Consider the following 22,089-nt stretch of genomic DNA (forward strand, 5'->3'; position numbering starts at 1 on the left):
AATTATTATTTATTATTTATTTTCAAAAAATATAAAAAATAAACAAACATTATATAATATATTCAAAAAATAGATATTAAATAAGAAATTTCAATTGCCCTGTGAATATGATAAGTCATCCATAGAATTATAATATATTCGATCATTATAATCAAATGATAAAATATAATTATTTATTTTTTAATTCTAAAAATAAAAAAAAATTATTAAAGAATAAATTTTAATTGGTCTATGGATATGATAGATCATCCATAGAATTATAATTTTTTTTTATGAAATTTCTATAAATTTATCGATAACACAAAAAAATTGTTTTTGAATGTAAGAAATGTAGATCAACATAAATTTAAACATTCAAGAAAAGAAAGAAATCACAAGATATTATAAAAATTTGAAAAATTTTACTTATTTTTTTCATATTTTTCATAATTTGAAAAATCTTTAAAAAATTAACGATTCACACTTATTTCATGCAAACTTTTGCAAATCTAAAACTCTATGAATGAAGTTTGGAGTTTTAGAGTCATTTGGGGGGAGAAAGAAGGCTTATTTTGGGGAAAAAATTGCTTTCTCCCTTTAATTTTTTTTTGTCATATCTTTTTCATCAATACGCTACCAATACGCCCTGATACACTCCCGATATTTTGATGGATTGGATCCAGTCCATTTATAGTTTGAGGGATTGGATTGGATTTCGTTTCGATTGGATTGGATTGGATTGATAGGTCATATCTTTTTATAGAATCTTTTATATTTCATTCGGTTTGGATTGGATCTAATCCAGTCCATTTTATATTTTGATGGATTGGATTGGATTTGGTTTGTATTGAATTTGGACTCGATTGGGTCCAGTTCATTTGCAAATGGACTCACATTGGACTGGATCGGGTTAGACCAAATCCAATTCAATTGACACCTCTATGGCTGGTCAAGTACCACTTCTTTTGGGTTAGGAGTTGGGAATTGGGACTGTAGGCCATCTATTGAGAATGTTACTGATGGAGGATGATTTGGCCCAACCTCATAGTTATGTGACATGTGGCAAAAGCAAGCCTAAGGCGTTTTCACCAAGAGGAGAAACCAGCGGACTGAGCTCCCTACTAGGGGCCCGAACTCACCCTTGGCCCCAAACCGGAAAGAAATCCACTGGCCTGCCTTGCAACAGTTCGGGACATACCTCGCTGAACTGACCTACCTGGTAACAGCTCGGGATACACCTCGCCGAACTGACCTGCCTTGCAACAGTTCGGGATACACCTCGCCGAACTGACCTGCGCTATACATACCTCCGAACTCAAGACTTCGCCTCGCTCACCACTCCACACCTTCAAGGGCACCAAAACCAAACAAACCGTACTATGCCCGACATTGAGGAAGTTCGTTCCCAAGGGCGCCGCACCTGACTGGTTTGGGATCTGACGCTTGACGGCCGCACTCTAAACAGCTGCCTGCCATCGCCACTTGACATCGACGTCTCCAGTTAGAGAGACGGTTGGGCAGTGACGGTTCTGTCCCAACAAAAAGGACGATGTCCGAATTGACAGACGTAAGGGTAATCATACCCGACCTGACAAGGGCCTCGGAGCGAGTGTGCGAAGTGATTATAAGAACCCCTTGCCCCCAGCGGACAAGGTATGTAAACTTTGCGCCATCTGGTCCACACTTTGCCTTTGAGAGATTACTGACTTGAGCTTCGGAGTGATCACACCGGGTTCCCCCCGGAGTTCTCTCATTTTCCCCGTTTCAGGCTCCCCAACGCTTCAGCTCATAGGCGAGTTCGTTGACAGCTAAGACCGACTGGATTGCGCTCCATCAATTGGCGTCGTCTGTGGGAAGAGCTTCTAAAAGCCTCCCTCTAAATCTCTTCTACCTACCCTTCTTTCAAAAACTCCAACACCCACTCCAACACTGAAATGGCCTCCTCCAGCAGTGCCGGACGTGGAACCGAAATAGCCACTACCGGAGAGAACCTTCATGCTCCGGCGGTGTGCATTGGGCAGTTCACCATCCCCCTTTCAGTGGATGGGATCCCAAGATTGAATGTGCCACACGCGGTGGCACCTCTCCCACTACCCATCGAAACGAACTTCGCGGAACCAACTGCTGTCCCGCTGGCAGCCCGTCAAAACCAGATAGATGATCTGATGCAATGCATGCGGGCAATGCAGGCCCAAATGCAACAGTTCTAGCAGCACCAACTCCAGCAACACCAAATGTTGCACCACCTCTCAACACCATTATCAACAACAATTCCCTCAGCTACACTTGAACCAGCCGCTCCCCCCCCCCCCCGGCACCCTGTTTCAAAGCCGGTCAAGGCCTCACCCCAAGGTGGACGACCTCACCAAGGAGAGGCTTCCTGACCGCAGAACCCCCCTAACAGTCAGGCCTCTTCCCCGGGCCGAAAGCCAAGAAAGATCACACCAGCCTCACAGCCCGCGGGTGGGTCAAGAACCTCGCCAACAAAGTCACCTCGGTGCTCCAAGCCCGAGTTCCCACTCACGGATAACCGCTTCAGCGCCTTAGCAGCAGGCCAGCAATCTGGGCCCATCGAGCTCGGCAACACAGAGGCAAGCAGCACCAGCACCAGCCCAATCAAAGAAGGCGCCGACGAAGTCGTCGAACTGCTACCTGCGTGCTACCCGAGCTTAGAGGCAAGGAAGAGACGAGCTCGGACGAGGTAAAAACCGCCCCCATTCTCTCAATTCCTTCCCCCCCTTTCAGCAGAACTTTTGGTCGTCCCCTTGCCTAGAGATTTCAAACTCCCTCCTCTGGACAAGTATGATGGGTCCTTTGACCCCAACGACCACGTAGATGCGTTTCAGTCGCAAATGCACCTCGCTAGGGCAAGCGAGTCGTGCATGTGCGTGGCCTTCACCACCACCTTCAGAGGAGTGGTCCGCACCTGGTACCGGAACCTAGCTTTCGGGTCAATAAAAAGATGGCCCCAGTTCGTGCAGATCTTCACTGCGCACTTTGTTACCAGCAAAAGGTGTCCGAAAACCGAGGAAAGTATCTTCGGGGTGATCCAAAGAGAGAGAGAACCCATCTGGAGCTACATCAAACGGTTCAATGAAGCATGTTTGCAGATCCCTCGGTTAGACCCCGCGGTACAGCTCGCCGTGGCCAAAAGAGGAGTGACTCATAAAGAGTTCAAATGGCACATGGTAGCCAGCCAACCAGCAACCATGGCCGACTTCCTCAAGCTCGCGGACAAGTTTATGAGAACAGAAGAAGGGACCAACCAGAGAAACGAAGGCGGGGTTGAAAAAAGAAAAAGAGAAGGCGAGCCCTCCAACCCTGGAGACAAAAGAGGCCACAACCGAGAGGCGAAGCCAAGCCAGCCGCCCCGAGCTCCCTTAGCAGTTCGGACGGACTACACGCCATTGAACACAAGGCGGACCGAGATCCGGATGACGATCAAGGACGCCCCTTACGTAAAGTGGCCACCTCGCCTGAAGAACAACCCCAACGAGAGGAACAAAAATTTATTTTGTAGTTTTCATAAAAATCACGGTCATAGCACCAAGCAATGTAATAATCTCCACGACGAGATAGAAGGACTCATCCGTCGTGGGTACTTAAGAAATTGTGTACATTATGACAATAGTAATAAAGCAGGTCGGCAAGGGGAACACGGGAAGGATGTCCCCGAGCCGAGCAACAGACCGGCCGAAACCTTGCAGCGACCCCCCCCAAAAGAAAGGCCAGTCCGGGGAACCATCCACATGATAGTGGGCGGTTCGGTGGTGGCAGGATGCACTTCGATGGCAGCAAGGATGTTAGTTCGCGAAGCAGCCCGAGAGGAGCAGAACCCTCCCAAGAGGCCGAAGAAGGAAGAACCGATCTTTTTTACAGAAGATGACGCACGAGGTGTTCATTACCCCCACGATGACGCGCTCGTCATAAAGCTAAGGATCAGCGACTTCGAAGTCCGGCGCGTACTGGTAGACTCAGGCAGTTCGGTGGACATACTATTCAAATCGGCGTTCGACCAGTTGCAGTTGCAGAAAAGCGATTTGAAACCCGCTCACACCCCTCTAGTAGGCTTCAGCGGAGAGGAAGTCAGGCCCTTGGGAAAAATAACAGTACCTGTGGAAATCGGCACATGGCCGTGCGCGGTAAGACTCAACCACGATTTCTTGGTGGTCGCGACCCCCTCCCCATACAACGCCATAATAGGGCGACCAATTATGCATATTTTGCGTGCAGTGGTCTCCACCTATTATCTGGTAATGAAGTTCCCCACGGACTTCGGTGTGGGGGTAGTGCGGGGTGACCAACTTGAGTCCCGCAAATGCTATGTTGCCGCCTTGAAGGAAAAAACCAAGGCAGAAGACGATCTCGAACTAGAGCGACCTGCGGAGCAGGGCGAGGAACGAGCTTCGCCCACTGAGGAAACAGTCGCCGTCCTGGCCTCGGCTACAGATCCGACGCGAACACTACAGATCGGTGCCTCCGTCAACGAACCTTTGCGAACTGAACTGGTGAGTTTCTTGCTCCAAAATTTAGATATTTTTGCATGGTCCGCGGCAGATATGCTCAGTATTGACCCCGGCCTTATAACTCACAAGGTTAACACTAACCCTATAGTCAGACCTATTAGACAGAAGAAACGCAACTTAGCCCTGGAGCGCTGGAGGGCGGTCGACGAAGAAGTCGAAAAGCTCCTCGTAGCGGACTTCATAAGGGAAGTTCATTACCCGAGCTGGGTAGCCAACCTAGTGCTGGTGAAAAAAGCCAACGGCAAATGGCGCATGTGCCCCGAATTGACCGCCTGGTGGACGCGACCTCGGGACACGAGCTGCTAAGCTTCCTGGATGCCTACTCAGGCTACAACCAGATTAAGATGGACAAGTCCGACCAAGAAAAAACCATCTTCATTACCGAGTTCGGTCTGTACTGTTACAAGGTCATGCCCTTCGGGCTGAAGAATGCTGGTGCGACCTTTCAAAGACTTGTAAATAAACTTTTTCGGCCTTTAATTGGCACAAAAATCGAATGTTATGTGGACGACATGGTTGTCAAAAACAGCTTTCGCGAGAATTAATAAAAGACTTGGATTTTGTCTTCCAAATTCTGCGTCAGTATAACATGAGACTAAACCGAAACAAGTGTGTCTTCGGTGTCTTCTCGAGTAAGTTCCTAGGGTACATTGTCAACCGGCGCGGCATTGAGGCCAACCCGGACAAAATAAAGGCCATCCTTGATATGAGACCACCTCGAAAAGTAAAAGAAGTTCAAAGGCTAAACGGCCGCATAGCCGCTCTGAGCCGCTTCATGTCCAAGTCGGCAGACCGCTGCCTGCCTTTCTTCAAGGCAATCAAAGGTAAAGGGTTCGAATGGACCCGAGATTGCCAGCTCGCGTTCGACGAGCTAAAGACTTACCTCGCCACCATACCAACCTTAGCCAGACCCGAGGAAGGCGAGGTCTTAGAACTGTACCTCTCGGCAAGCGACGAAGTGGTCAGTTCGGTATTAGTAAAACAAGTAGATCGGGTCCAGCGGCCCGTCTATTATGTTAGTAAATTTCTGCAGGGAGCAGAAACGAGGTACCCGCAGATAGAAAAAATTGCCTTCGCACTAGTGATATCAGCTCGGAAACTCGACCCGTACTTCCAAGCTCACACCGTCGTTGTCTTAACCGACAGACCCCTAACACAAGTTTTGCTGAAGCCCGAGGTCTTCGGTAGGCTGACGAAATGGGCCATCGAACTCAACGAGTACGATCTCCAGTACAAACCCCAGACCGCAATTAAGGCCCAAGCTTTAGCAGATTTTATCACCGAGTGCACTTTCAGCCACGAAGCCCTATAGGTCAAGCCTGAGATCCCCAGTTCGGGCGAACTCGGAGTTCCCAAGCCAATAAGGTCTGAACGCCGTGAAGTAGCAGCCAGGGTGGCATCTCTCCTGGTTAGGCGAAACGCGAACTGGGATGAGGAGCCCTGGATCCTTCATGTGGATGGTTCCTCAAACCAGCAAGGCAGCGGGGCTGGAATAGTCTTATGCGGCCCGGGCGGCACAAAATTAGAATACGCACTACGCTTTGAGTTCGCGGCACCCAACAACGAGGCAGAGTACGAAGCACTGATAGCCGGACTAAACCTAGCGCGAAAGGTAAAGGCAAAGCACTTGGTCATCTGCAGCGATTCCCTGCTCATGGTCAACCAAGTTACGGACGAGTATGAAGCACGCGAGCTCTCCATGATCGCATATTTGACGAAAGTAAAAGAGGCCCTACTCAACTTCCAGTCACACTTCATCAGGCAAATCCCGAGGTCAGAGAACACTAAGGCCGACGCTCTGTCCCGGTTAGCTAGCACAAGTCACAACAACATGAGAACTGTTTACATAGAGGATTTACCTCGGCCTAGTATTCTCGGGGGGGCAGAGGAGGTCGCTCCCGTCATCGAAGCAGAGCCGAGCTAGATCGACCCACTCGCGAGCTTCCTGATAGATGGAACCCTCCCTGCAGAACGCAATGCGGCCAAGAGGGTGCAGCGCTAGGCAGCCAAATACGTCATAATAGGCGAACGGTTATATCGACGGTCCTACACACTCCCCGACTTTCGTTGCTTGCGACCTGCCGAAGCCGAGTTCGTACTCCGCGACACTCACGAAGGCCTGTGTGGCGGACACTTGGGGGGCTGAGCACTCGCCCAAAAAGCACTTCGACAAGGATCCTACTGGCCAACGATGAAGGCAGAAGCTGTCAAGCTCGTCAGAAAATGCAACAAGTGTCAGAAACACGCCAATATCCACCATCAGCCTGCTTCCGACCTCAAATACCTCGCCAGCCCGTGTCCCTTTGCACAATGGGGCATCGACCTCCTGGGACCATTCCCGCCAACAACAGGCGGAAGAAAATTCTTAGTTGTTGCAGTAGATTACTTCACGAAGTGGATAGAAGCCGAACCTCTGGCAACTGTTACGGCCCGAAACATACAGAACTTCTTTTGGAAGAACATAATATGTCGTTTCGGGTTACCTCGGATACTAATTTCCAACAACGGCAAGCAGTTCGAGGATATCAAGTTCCAAGAGTGGTGCCAGAACATGGGGATTCGGAAAAACTTCACATCAGTCGCGCACCCGCAGGCAAATGGTCAGACAGAAGTAATGAACAGAGACATCCTGCGCGGACTGAAAGCACGTCTGGATCGTGCTAAGGGACTTTGAGCCGAAGAGCTACCAAGTGTCTTGTGGGCTCACCGAACTACAGAAAAAACCGCCACGGGAGAAACCCCCTTCAACCTCACCTACGGCACTGAAGCAGTTATCTCGGCGGAAATCGAAGTACCAACATTGCGACTAGAAACATACGACGATCGGACAAACGAAGATGAGTTACGTACCAACCTTGACCTACTGGACGAGGTAAGGGACCTTGCGCACATCTAGACAGCGGTCTACCAGCAGCAGGTAGCTCGCTACTACAATGCTAGAGTAAAGCGATGAAGCTTTCGAGTCGGCGACCTGGTCCTTCGTAAGACTATGGTGCCCGAACCCGACGTGGGCAAAGTTGGACCAAACTGGGAAGGGCCATATAAATTAAAGAGAGCGCTCGGAGGGGCACACGAGCTCAAAATCTTGGAAGGCAAATTAGTACCTCGAGCATGGAACATCGTGAACTTAAGGCGATACTACCTATAAACCGCCAAGCGAAGTGGACGACATCGCTATAAGGTCCTATGGGCCACGAAGCGGAGCCAAGAGGAACCTCGGCATAAACAAGCAAAGAAAAGTCGGGCATATTATCAGCTTGGCAAAACAGGTCGCGGAAGTACAATGACTCGGACAAGTGGCATATTATCAGTTCGACAAAGAATCAGTTCAGGAAATAGGAACATGGGCAAAAAGATTTATCTATTCCGTTGCAAGAAACAGTACATTGGCCATCAGAAGGCACTTCAAAAAAAAATATCTTTACATGCCCGGAGCTACTTCTTCGCCATCAGAAGGCACTTCAACAACACCCGAAGGCCCTGCCTCTCCTTCAGAGTCCGGCTCGCCATCGACAGCATTGGCCATCTCCTGAGTTATACGCGAAGTGGATATGACACTAACATCGAGGTCGGGGTACGTGTTCCGGATCATCCACCGGCTCAGCTTGAACCCCCTTCTGTAAGAATCCACCATCAGATCGTCAAAACGCAGAGAGGCAATGTAGTCTTCAACGACCTTCTTCTTGGCATCTTCAATACCTTGGGAAAAAATCTGTGTTTTCTCCCTGATGTCCTCCTGAAGATATTTGACTTGATGCTGCAAATCCAACTTCAAATCTGCCATGTGCTTGACAACGACCCCCATGGCCTCGGCATCACGCTGAGACCTCGCCTGCCTGGCCATTGCGACGCGAGCAGCCTCTTTGGCAGCATAAGCGGCCGCCTCAGCAGCTCGGGTATTCGCCTCTGCAACACGGAAAGCCTCTTTAGCAGCTCACGCCTGTCGCGAGCTCCTCTCCACTTGGGCTGCTAAGGCATGAATTGAAGAATTCACCTACCAAAAGAAACAAATGAGCAATGACAGCAAAAGCGACAGAAAATGAAAAAGGCAGATGAAATCTGACTTACCACCATAGCATGTGTTACGGCGTGGCAGGCGACCTGGTTCAAAGGAAGATCGGTCCACGCCGCGATCTCCTCAGGGAAAGTAGCCTCCCTACGCTTTTGAAGAGAATAGTTTGACGTCAACACGCTCCTGAACTCCCCTTGAGCTCCCAAGCCCAAGGGCCCAGCTCGCGTATGAGCGGACCTAGAGTGTGCAGGAGCACTGGAGTATGGAGGAGCACCCGTATGAGTAGTCTCAGCGTAAGGCCCCCCGGTAGTTCCATACATCGGCAGAGTCACCTTGGGCTCCCTCGGCAGATCCTCCGGCGTGTGGCCTGGAACTTGAGGCTCCTCATCCGGGGGCAGCTCGGTACGAGTTCGCTTGGCGACCCGCTTCCTCCTCTTCATACCCTGGAACAAGCGCCCCCCACGAGTTCTCTCCGCATCCATCACAACTGTAGAAACGAGTTCGACATCAGAAAAAAATGAAGAAAAAAAGAAAGCAAGCAAGAAATCGCAGAACTAGAAACCTACCCGAACTCAAACCGACCGCAATAAGCTTGGCCTCCGCCAAGTACTCATGACACTTTAAACCTTGCCGTGCCCATTGCCGGAAGCCCTTCACCGTCTCTTTGTCGAGAGTGACACAAGAATCAAGATCGGCCTCACCCCACTCGGTCTGAAAGGGCCATCCTTGCGCACTTCGCACGCCGAAGTAGTCCCGCTTCCATGCCGGGACCTTATTAGGAAGATCGTGCAGAAGCTTAAAGCCCGGGCGAGGAGAAAGGTAATACGCCCGTCTTCCCCGAGGAAGAGAACCGCTTGTCTCTTAAGCATCAAGATGGAGGAGAATATCTCCAAGTCTAAAGGGAAATTCTGCTCGCAGAAAAGGGAGACTGTCCCCACTAGGTTCCGAATAGAGTTCGGGTGAAGCTGGCCAATGGTAACGCCAAAGTGGTTTATGACTTCGACTAAAAGGAGGTGGAAAGGTAGTCGCAGCCCCGTGGCGAGCTGCTCTCGAAAAATCATGATCTCGTTAGGACCGTGTTCCCAAGGAAAACTACTCGAGGGAATGAAATATGTATACCCCCCAGGGCATATTGTAAGACATGAGTATAGATTGGAGCCCCTCGGGCGTCATGGTTGACGGACCAAACCTATCTAGCATCCGACCTCGGCGAGAGGTAGACGCCAAACTGCCCGAAGCTGCTCGGCCTACGGGTTCATAGTCATCCTCAAGTTCCACCTCGGGATCACTAAGGCAGTCGGGGGATACGGCTCGGTTTGTAGAACCTACATCAGTCCTACTTGAAGAGTCGTCTGAACTATCAAAGCTAGACATTGAGGAAAATAGGTGGATTCAGGAAGGTACTCACCGGAAGAAAGTTTTGAAGGCTCCGGAGACAGGAACAAGCCAAAAAACCTTGGAGGCTAAGTAACCAGCCTAGACGCGAGTTGAAAAACTTGGACGCGAGCTCAATGGGCAAACCGCAGAAGTGACAAATCGACTGGGTCCCCCACTATTTATAGCTACAGTAACCAAGAATCAACCGTGCAGATCAAAGATGATTCGGCGGCCCACATTCGCGCTGACAGCACATCCCCTGAGGTCAAGGCGTGATTGGCGCACGTCTTTCCGAAAAGAGCGAAACGTCAGCGCACGTCTTTTGAAACCGATGTCGCATCGGCGCACGTCTTTCCGAAACTAATCGCGCCGCACGTCTTCTGCAATTGACAAAATCCGCCAACGCACGTCCCTTCAGAACGACAGAGGCGCGCTTTCTTCAAATTTAAATGACCCACTGTCATGTCCCAGCGGCCCGAATTTTTGAAAATTAAATCGCGCGCTGGCACAGCCATCAACATTCATGAGCAGTAGGCACGTTTCCCGCCTTCTCGGAACTGAAGAACCTTGGCAAATGCAACTCGCACAGTCATGACTCGAAGGATGGGACAAATCCACTTACCACCTTGCAAAACTCCCCGCACCAGGGCAAGACCCTTGGTGCGAGGAGTGGGGGGCAATTGATGGAGGATGATTTGGCCCGACCTCATAGTTATGCGACACGTGGCAAAAGCAAGCCTAAGGTGTTTTCACCAAGAGGAGAAACCAGCGGACCGAGCTCCCTACTAGGGGCCCGAACTCACCCTTGGCCCCAAACTGGAAAGAAATCCACTGGCCTGCCTTGCAACAGTTCGGGACATACCTCGTCGAACTGACCTACCTGGTAATAGCTCGGGATACACCTCGCCGAACTGACCTGTCTTGCAACAGTTCGGGACATACCTCGCTGAACTGACCTCCCTGGTAACAGCTCGGGATTCACCTCGCCGAACTGACCTGCCTTGCAACAGTTCGGGATACACCTCGCCGAACTGACCTCCCTGGTAACAGCTTGGGATACACCTCACCGAACTGACTTGCCTTGCAACAGTTCGGGATACACCTCGCCGAACTGACCTGCACTATACATACCTCCGAACTCAAGACTTCGCCTCGCTCACCACTCCACACCTTCAAGGGCACCAAAACCAAACAAACCGTACTATGCCTAACACTGAGGAAGTCCGTTCCCAAGGGCGCCGCACCTGACTAGCTTGGGATCTGACGCTTGACGGCCGCACTCTAAACGGCCGCCTGCCATCGCCACCTGACACCGACGTCTCCAGTTAGAGAGACGGTTGGGCAGTGACGGTTTTGTCCCAGCAAAAAGGACGACGGCCGAATTGACAGATGTAAGGGTAATCATACCCAACCTGACAAGGGCCTCGGAGCGAGTGCGCGAAGTGATTATAAGAACCCCTTCCCCCTAGCGAACAAGGTATGTAAACTTTGCGCCATCTGGTCTACACTTTGCCTTTGAGAGATTACTAACTTGAGCTTCAGAGTGATCACACCGGGTTCCCCCCGGAGTTCTCTCATTTTTACCGTTTCAGGCTCCCCAACACTCCAGCTCAGAAGCGAGTTCGTTGACAGCTAAGACCGACCGGATTGCGCTCCATCAGTTACCAATCTCGATCTGGAATTTCTAACCATGGTTTTCAAAATTAGAGTGGACTGAATAGTCAGATCAAAAAGCTCGAGAACTGGTCAGGTAACTGATTTAGTTTCACCCTAAAACCACATTTTGGCTAAAAACCATTGATTTGTGTAAGGACTCACTGATTCGGATGGTTGAACCATCAATTCAAACAACAGTTTTTAGTTGTTGTTTTCTCTTATATATTTTATATTATTTTAAGTCAGAATGGGCCATCTGGTCAAACCAGACGGTCAGACCATTTGACCTAAAAACCGGTCCTCAAAAGAGTGCCCTGTCCAATCCGGTTTGAAAAAACTTATTTCTATCCGTTCCCAAATGCCACCTTCTGAGTCGAATTGGACCAATCCGTCGGTCTCCACCCCATGAACGGTAAAAAACGCGCTTTTCATTTGGTCGCTATCGTATTGTGACTTTGTGAGGGGGGAAGAATTTGGCGTCGAGAGAGAGAGAGAAAGACTTGGGGGTCGTCTACGATTCTTTTTTTTTGGGTGTGAGACGTCGTATACGATTAGGGAATATAAAAAATCACGCAAATTGTCAATATTGCGGTCGAGACAAAATTAGAGGAAAAATAAATGAAGATTTGTTGGTCAATTCAACACGGGCATTTTCTCTGCTGACCGCCGGAACCTCCCTCACCCTAACAGCAATAAACAGCTACTCTTACCTCTGCTTTATTTATTTATTACTTACTTTTGACAGAAGGACCCACTTGTCATATGCATTAATTATCACAAGTCTCCTCTTAAGTCTTAATTATAACCCAACTTATATAATGTTAAGTTTTAATTTTGTGAACATCATCTATCACGATGTAGTGAGGTTCACACTCACAATCTATTTTATTTTATTCGCCAACTTGAAATATTTGGACATTTACTCCGACTAAGGCGGTTAATGTAGAAGTCAGTCACTGTCACTGGTATGATCTGCAAATACCGAGTACTTGAATAGCGTACATGTCTATCTTATTAGAGTTTTAAGCTCTTTATTAATTAATGCATCCTACCTATAACCTGGTCTCAATCTCTTAGACTTTCTTATTATTTATTATTCAACTCAATAACGCATGCTTATTACTCATTTTACTCACTTACCTGAAAAAGGAAACGGCAGGTAGGGGCCCGTGAAGCTCTGAATTTGCCTTTTTTTTTTTTCTTTTACTTTATAAGCCTTTTGGAACCATCAATAAACGCTTTGATATGGGTGCCACTTCAGTATTTCTTCCATTATACAAATATAGTATATAAATGGATTTGTAAAAATAGACATCCGTTTATATGCGTGTTACCGTTAAGAAAAGCTTTATTTTAGTGATTCTCTCAATGGTAGGCATTTATTCACTATTTTATTGATGTGGTGTCTAATGATGTCTAAGTGTTAATAAAGGGGTTCATCATTGATTTTCTCAGTTTTCCAAGTACAAAACATTTATTCAATAAACATCTACGACTCCAAACACATAATTAAGAGTGTGACCTTCTCTATATACAATACAGGCTCCACCATCAATAATTTTAAATAGGGATGAACACGAATCAAAATTTTCTCGAACTATTGTAATTCACTTAGGTTGTGTTTGATTTGAAGGAAAAAGTAGGGAAACATTTATAAAACTTGTATAAATTTCCCTTCCTTTCCCTACTTTTTCCCTCAAACCAAACATAGCCTTAATGAAAAACTAATTTGGTTTAGTTTAAATCAATCTCTAAGCTGAGCACTAGTACTTCAATATAGCTTGGCTCGTAAAACTTACATACCTAACCAAGCTTATGCAATAACAAATAATTATTTATGTGTAATTGTTTACATAAATACTCATTTCTGAGTTTAGTTTGAACATATGAGCTTTTGAATTGACTCAAATTCAAGTTCCTACTTGTACTTGAATTGAACTCAAAAGGAAATTTCGAGCCTCATGCTTTTTTTGAACCAAGTTCAACTAATTAGATTTTTGGCTCAACTATCATTTGGTGCAACTTCTTTGGAGACTTAGTAGGCCTAAGCCTAATTCTGAAGATCTAGTTAAGCTACCTGAGAAGAAAACATAAAACGATTGTATTATTAGGGCTTTCCAAAAGAGAAATTGACTATGGTAAAAATGGTTGTAACCTAACCTTTTGGAGTTCTTTATTCATCCCTTCATGCTCATACTTTAAAACCCTTCATGCTTTATTCATCCCTTTTGGAATTCTTGACCAACTTTCATGTTTTCCTTGAAGCAAGATTAATCTGTTAATTTTCTGTATACATGCTTTTGATGAGATACTCGGGTCTCTTTCTTGAACCACTTTCATGTTATTTAATGCCTCTATCAAGCTAATGTAGTAGACTACTAGTCAATAGATACCAAGCTAGTTCATGAGTGGTGCCTTGTCTTGTGATTTTGTTCTCTAGGATCTCTATTGCTCTTGAATGGACCAATTCATCTACCCCAATGAGCCTGTCTTGACTTCAATGAATAATTTTGTTCGTATTTGCAACGCGGTGCAAGATATGACTATTTAGGGTCAGGATAGGAGGTGTGAATCTAGACCATGAGTCAGCTGGTAGGATTATGGCAAATGTGTGCTTTCAATGCTATAGGAGACAATGAAGCTTCATAGAACAAATGTGTGTCTTCAATGCTATAAGCCTCCTTCTATGATGTAATCTTAGTACACATTTTTTGTAGATATGGATTGCCAGGATGACATTGTTTTCCCTATTTGTTTTTAAAGTGTCCTAAGAGATTTGCTTCGATTCCTCAGGATTCTAAGCCCGTGTACTTGGTGGAAAATGATGAATATGGCTATAACACCAACCTTGTACTTACTATTCACGATGAGAAATGGACTTTCAGTGGGGGGGCCAACCCTACTATTGCAGAGGCCCAGCAATTTGCTTGCCAAAATGCTATAAGGAGGCTTAAACAATATTATGCAATACAAGTAGAGGATGTGACCTATCTAGGTTGTATGTATTTCTCATACAAATGTGAACACCTTGAGGGTCATGTCCGCAAGTTGCTTGCCGAAGTTAGGCATATGAGGCAAAAGGTTGCAAATCTTAAAGGCAAAGCCAATCTTGTTACTATTCCTATTGAGTTGCAGGCTATTGATGGTCCCCAAGACCCTGGGTCAAGAGTCTCTAGCCATGGGGTCTGATGGCCTCTAATCTATTGGTCCACTATGTGTGTGTGTTTTTCCTTGGGCCTTTCATCTATTCGCTCCATCTTACATGGTAGCCTTCTTTCTAGCTATGTGATATCACTGTTGATATCACTGTTGGTCCACTTTTGCTTTATATGTGACATAAACTTAAGCTTCGATCTTTGTTAGTCTGTTTACTTATCCTTGGTTCACTTTTCCTATATTCCTTATAGTTTAGTTCCAAATGCAATTTCCAGCTCCGTTAAATTTGTATATGGGATATCACTGTTGATCCTCCAAAGCAATTTCACCCCATTATCGTACTTATATCAACTGTTGACTAGGCAACAGAAAGTCGTAGGTTGCTAGCTGAAACGGAGGAACTGTTAGAAAATCTATGTACCTGAATCAACTCTTCCACAACTCCCCTTTCATAAATAACAAACTAACTCCAAAATGATTTTTACACATGCAGATTTTCTTCTAAGCTCATCTATGCAATTCAACAGGCCTTTAAACCGAAGTACAAGCTCATCTTTACCATAGTCAGTTTCCCTTTCCCCTAATTCCCTTTGTACACTCTTCTCTGTTCAATTTTTTCTTTGTTATTTTTCCATATTAATATAATATCCTCTTGCCCTTCTACAAGTACAACCTTGATTATACCTGCTCCAAGATCAACCCAATAAACTCAAGGTACTATCACACCAGTCCAAGAATTTTTATCCCGATTCTTGTAACCATAGAATTATTTTGTTCATTATATATCATATATGAACAATAATCAAACTTGCCCAACAAACACAACCTTCCTTCCATAAAAGAATATTAACATTCAGTGTCACAACAAACACACTTTGACATTACTGCTCACAATTTACATGGAATCTTTCTTTTCCGGGCATTGACAAGAACTTATAAATTGGAGAGACTAGCTCATCAAATAAACAGGGCAAGAACATTCTTTAAAAACTCCCTCTTTGCTTCAACTCTTACAAATGAATTAGCTTTCACTGAAGCATTGTCACCTTCATGATAATACATTTGCAACTACTAAGGACATTACAACATCTTTATAAACTTTAAAACTATTGCTTTATTTTTTTCCTTTCTGGCTTATGTATCACACCTTATACTACTTTTTCTATCCTTGCTTATTCATCTAGTTACAGACTTATAATTTATTTATTAATTTCTTCATTTTTAATTTTTTCTTTCGAATTTATCATCTCCTCTAGAAGGGTCCTTGCTAATAATCTTTTAATTGAAAAGACAAATGAAGACCTAAATTAGTTAAAGTATCATGTACTGGACTACAAGAGGCTCCCAAAACGGTCCAGATCTCGTACCCACCGTGAATTGCTGCCAGACATCGCCATGTTGAATTGTGAGATATGAAAATGCAATTCACGGAGGCTAGAGTGTGGGTAGATAATCTGGGTTCCCAACCAACGAGCAGTTTTTATTTTTTGGGCACGTGATATCCTAAGTTGTTAGGTGGTTACATTGCAATATTGCATGCACAAAATTACTTAGACATGTGGTTCGTCCACGAATACATTATTATCAAAAGATCACTTCAGCGCCCAACATAGCAAAGAATTCCTTTCGATCCTCACCGCAACCGCAACAGGAGAATATATGCTACGCGTTTGACCTTACCACACAAACTCCGTGTAGTGGACTGGGGGATTGATTGGATGGAAGTGGAACCCACCAAACCTTAGATATTTTCACGTTAGGCTTCGGTGGCCAGGCAGGCAACATCCTTTGCTGGCTACGGATTGGATTAGGTCAAGTTCGGCTGGGTCAAGAGACTCAAGACACACGATTCGATCTTCGATGTCGATGCCTATTGCAAAAAAAAAAAAAAATTGCCATTTCCGTCATTTCAAATGAATTCGTCTCGTCTCGAGTGATGCGGGGGCCAGTGAAGGTAGTAGGGAGCCAGCCCATTAGCCCCAAGCCCATTCTGGAAGCTTTGTGATGAGTCTTACTCGCCACGTAAGATTAAAAAAGATGAGGGTAGACGTCACGAAGGTTCGGGCAGTACACATTGTACTGCTGGACCTCCGCCTTTCTCAACGGGTACAAAAGCACCCCTCCCTCCCCATATCCAACGCCTCAAGTCATTCTTCACCACCAAACTAAAATCAATCTAATCCTTTTCCATTTTCAATTTCTTCTCCTTCTCTTCTATCTTTCCTCACTCACAGAACCAATCCCTTCTACAGTCTCCAATTCTCTGTGTACTGATCTCCACTCCTACATAATCAACCTTCCTTTCTTCCTTTACTTACCTTCAACCGTTCCTAAAAATGTGCGGAGGTGCGATTATCGCCGAATTCATCCCTCGCAACAGAAGTCGTCGCGTCACAGCTTCTGATCTCTGGCCCAACTCTCCTTACGCTAATTTCAACGACGATTTCGAATCCGATTTCCGTCGCTTCAGCGAGGAAGAGAACACCAAGAAACGCGCTTCTCCTTCAGGTGCCTTTCTCTCCCTCTCCCCCCCCCCCCCCCCTTCCTTCTTCTATTACAGTGTTTATTGTTTTTTAACCTGTGATCTTTATTCAAACAGGTGATAGCTCTGGTGAAAACATCGGCAAGAGAAAGCGAAAGAATCTGTACAGAGGGATCCGACAGCGCCCATGGGGGAAATGGGCCGCCGAGATTCGTGACCCTAGGAAAGGGGTTAGGGTTTGGCTGGGTACTTTCAACACCGCGGAAGAGGCGGCAAGGGCTTATGATAGGGAAGCAAGGAAAATCAGAGGAAAAAAGGCCAAGGTTAATTTCCCCAACGAAGATGATGAATACTCTGCTTCAAATACCCAATTGCCCTCTAATCGAAATCCCCAACCTTCGAATCAGAACTTTTATGGTGGTCTCCCCAAGAATTTGGATTTTGGGTTCCCCGGCAATAATCTGAATCAGGTTGAATCATATCCTGTCAATAATGGGTACTATTGCGTCCCTCCTGCCATGAATCCAAACCCCCTCTTCTTTCATCCTAATGGAGGGGACATGTGTGCTTCTGCGTCTAGATCGGAGGGCACAGATTCGTCCCCGAGCTTTATGGGCAGCGGTCAGGATGGCGGTGATGCCTGTTTTGAACATGTGACGACGGTGAAGGAAGAGACCCCAGAAACCAAGGGGACGTTGATTGATGACGACGAAGTACAAAAGCTGTCGGAGGAGCTAATGGTGTTTGAATCCTACATGCTGTACCAGATTCCTTGTGACGGTGGTGTGGAGCAGCAGCCCTTCGCAACGTCGAATCCCGTTCAGGATGCCGTCGTGGGTGGGAACTCCATTGATCTATGGAGCTTTGATGATGCCCCTGCTGCCATGAACTAAAACGGGCTCTTCCTTACTACTCTTCCCTGAAAACCCTCGGTTAAACTTGTACATAATTTGGGAGAATTTCTTTCTTTGATATCTGGTGGATCTTCTGATCGGTGCTCGTAGGTCCTTTAGGATTTGCAATTTTTGAATTGTTATTAGATAAATCGAAAGGGGAACGTTTTCAAACTTTTATCAACCTTTGTTCATCTCCCAAATTAACTGTATTTTGTTCTGTTAATTTTTACGTTTATGACATAATTGTTGTTTAAGGATTTGTTCTTTGATGAAAAAGAGTCGCAGTTATTAGTTTTCTATACTATAATTCTTTTTTCCCTGAAAAAATAAAATTTGCAGTAAGGAGATGTTTGGATTATTATCCTATTTATGCCTCTGCTAATGTTCATGGTGGTGGACCTAGTGGACAGTAGTGGTATTAGAGAAGGTCCAGGCCCGGGCCCGGTCCAGCCCATAATGTTGAGCGCCTGAGCCTCTGGAGTGTAAGGCTCAGTTTGGATTTGGAAGGAGTACAAATACGAGTATGTACAAACTAATGCAAAATGCAAGGTTTTGGAATCTACATAATTGTATTTGGAGTTTCGGACTCCTTCCAAACCATAGTGACGTTAGGTTTGGAGTTTTTACTTTTTAGTGTGGAGACTGGGTAGGTGTGATTTGTGAGCGATGTTCTGGTTTCTTGATTCGGTCGGTTGGGGTTAGAAATGCAAAATTCTTTATCCGCCCCTGGTATTTTTATGTCGCCTGTCGGTCTCAGATAAGGACGCCCACAGCTTTTCCTTTTCTACCATGTTCGTTGCTTTACTTATTCCATTTGCTATCTTAAGTTCTTAACAGCAACACGTGAGTATGTCGACATTCTTATATTTTTAGTTTTATATTGACTCCCCAGTTCAGTTCGCCTTCGGCCCCACCAAACGATTAAAACAAAAACCATAAAAATGTCTACGGTTTTACGCAGCGGAGGTGACGTGTGTAAAGTCTCTTTGAAACGGATATGTTGGATGTCGGTGATCAATCATCATTCATCATCGGAAGGAAAATAGCCCGGCCCTACTATACTCAGGGAGGGTCCAATCCTACCGCAAGGAGACTTTTATAATGGACCCACAGATTTAATCAACGACCTACAGGAGGGACAAGTGTCATCCGTTAATTGGTTGAGTTTCGTCATCCATGAGGTCCCTCACCAGGTCAGCAAACTCGCTTTATGTGGGAGACCAGATCTGCTCTCACATAGGGCGCGAGACCGGATCTGCCCTCACAGGGCGCCTCACACGCACATCCAATTATACATTGGCAATATCTTGCCGTACTTTTAAGTTATTAATCACGGTGGATGTGCATGTAAGACGCCCAAGTGGGAGGAGCAGATCCCATCTCCGTTTATGGAGCTTTAGATTAGATCGTCATAGATGCATGACCTTACGGGTGCTACGTCACAACTCACAATCACATCTGTACGTCGATGCCACCTAATCTCTTATCATGGATGATGGATGCATATTGCATTGGTCATATGACTTGTTACTCAGGTCGAGGGAGATGTTACAAAAATACACGGTTGGGATGTGCATCTAATCTCTCATCATGGATGATGGATGCATATTGCATTGGTCATATAACTCGTTACTCAGGTTGAGGGAGATGTTATATATTTAAATATATGGTTGGGATGAGCTGTGAGACGTTTTTTTGGGGTACATTCTGGCGATAGATGTGACGAGGCAAAGGCGATGCCGAGGGAGATGGGATTTGCTGTCGCAGAACATGCCTTTGACCAATCTTATTGCACATCTCAGGCGTGCATTGATAACATCTCCCATATATGAATGTTATCTTCCATGCCAATACGTTCATTAGGAATGGTAAATGGGGCGGAGGCGGGTTTTGCCTGCCTTGTACCAGAATCTGAATTCAAATATTATGTCCGATACCTGCCTCGAACTCCGATGGAGCTAAAACTCCTAACCCCATCTTCGTCCTTGGGGATCTTCAACTTTGTCCCACCCCACACCCCGTCATTCTTACTTGTATACTTATTAATTTACTAGTGGAGGCCCACATGGGATAAGGCACCTCTTTTGTCCCTCGACCCCAATGGCAGAGCGGGTTCAAGGCAAAGCACCCATTTCCCGTTGGGGGGTGGAGAATCCCCAAATTTTCCCCACCCTAAGGCAATCACCTAAAATATCAATTTATATATATTTTATAAATAGGATTATGGGAATTTGGGGGTATTTTAGGAATTAGATTATGACAATTAGAGAGTATTTTATAAATGAAATATGGGATCCTAGGATTATAAGAATGAGGAAAACTTAAAGATATTTTAAAAATCAATATAAAATTTACAGAAATTTAACTAATTTACCATAAGGTTCGGGGAATTCTATGCCAATCCCATCCCTAATTTGGGGGCAAAAATATTTTCCCTATCCCCACCCCGACTCTACCTCATCCCTATTTAAGATTTGAGAAAATTTGCCCCGTGGCATAGGGTAGGGCCCTAGTTTTACAAGAAAAAATGTCATCCTACAATTTTAGTAATTTTTTATAACTAATTAACTAGTTGTAAATTAAATAACAATAAATTACAATATCTTATCATAATTTCCAAAAATTTATTGGAACTGCAATTGATTAGTAGTAATTAATTATTTATAGTAAACAACAAATTAATGTAAAATATTTACTTTTTAAGCCTAAATGATTTAGGTCATGTTTGGGAGTGATTATTCGTAATAAGTGCTTATTTAAGTGGGAACCACACCATTAAGCACTTATTGGTGTTTGGGAAGTAAGCCCGAAATAAGGGCTTATAAGGCCTTATTTTTTAAGCCCAAATTTCCAGCTTTTTTTAAGTGATCATACAATAAGGACTATTTCAATTTTTTCTCTTAGAATTGTCCTCAGTGCATTTAGAATTGTCCTCGGTGCATTTATAGAATGCCAATTCATGTTAAATAACCATATAAAAACACATTCTTTAAATCAGAATTCATGTTAAATAATCATACTCTCGGCCCAAACTTTTGTTTTTGTTCTTGATTTTATTTCAAATAACAATTCATGTGTTTAAAATAAAATAAATTTTATAAATACAAAATTGTATGAAATAATAGAATATGATATTAAAAATACATTCTTTAAAGTAAAAAATCCAAAAATATGTTTTCGATTTCAGTTTTGAAAACAAGAAACACAAATATAATCAAAAGTCCTTATTGTCTGTCTTTCTAACCAATTTGTTTTCAGAACAGATGGTCTGGTATGTTAGTTGTAAGTCGGGGCCGGATTGATTCTGTTCTAAATTTGGTGATGTGGTTGTAAGTCAGGCCCAAATTGGAGCAATGATGCCGTGCACTTGGTACCATAAGCTAATGTGCACACTCTATGTATTGGACGAAATGGAGACATGACAATTATAAGTAAGGGTGTCAATTGGATTGGATTTGGTCCAATTCTATCTAGTCCAATGTGAGTCTATTATAAATTAACCAGGCCCAAACCAATTCAATTGGACCGGTCCAATTGAATGTCTGGATTATCCAATCTGTTTGAATATGTTTTGATTTAGATTGGTTTCAATCCAAACCCGGTTCATTGACATCTATATTCTTATCTTATATTAATGGACCAGATATTGGTTTAATCCAATCCAATCTAATACAAATTTATTATGGATGGATGGGGTCCAATCCAATCTAATAAATATTTTGGACTGAATTGGACCAATTCAATATGTCTTATTGGTCCATTCAGTTCGTCCAAATTGATTTTGGACTGGACGGGGTCCAATCCAAAACCAGTCCATTAACACCCTTAAACACAAGCCAATCTCCCTAAACTCCTCACCTGCTCTTGGCAGACCTTATTGCGCACATTTCTAATAGCTCGAGTGGTGACTACCTTAGAAGTTGACATGTATCCCATGAACGAAGAGCATAAGGACGCTCCTACAGCACCTATATAAAGACACACTGCCTCATTTGACATCTCTTC

The 22,089-nt window shown here is 44.9% G+C and overlaps 1 protein-coding gene across 1 annotated transcript; it reads left to right on the plus strand.

Annotated features, from left to right (window-relative positions):
* Window positions 1–16,646: 16,646 nt before the first annotated feature.
* Window positions 16,647–18,383, plus strand: LOC148867602 (uncharacterized). Its single transcript, XM_088975080.1, has 2 exons — window positions 16,647–17,214; window positions 17,306–18,383. The coding sequence occupies exons 1-2, from the start codon at window positions 17,043–17,045 to the stop codon at window positions 18,079–18,081; spliced, it is 948 nt and encodes a 315-aa protein (XP_088831206.1). The 5' UTR covers window positions 16,647–17,042; the 3' UTR covers window positions 18,082–18,383.
* Window positions 18,384–22,089: the final 3,706 nt, after the last annotated feature.

This window comes from Nelumbo lutea, chromosome 3, assembly GCF_056320005.1.
Source record: "Nelumbo lutea isolate HS-2025 chromosome 3, American lotus-T2T, whole genome shotgun sequence".
NCBI lineage: Eukaryota > Viridiplantae > Streptophyta > Magnoliopsida > Proteales > Nelumbonaceae > Nelumbo > Nelumbo lutea.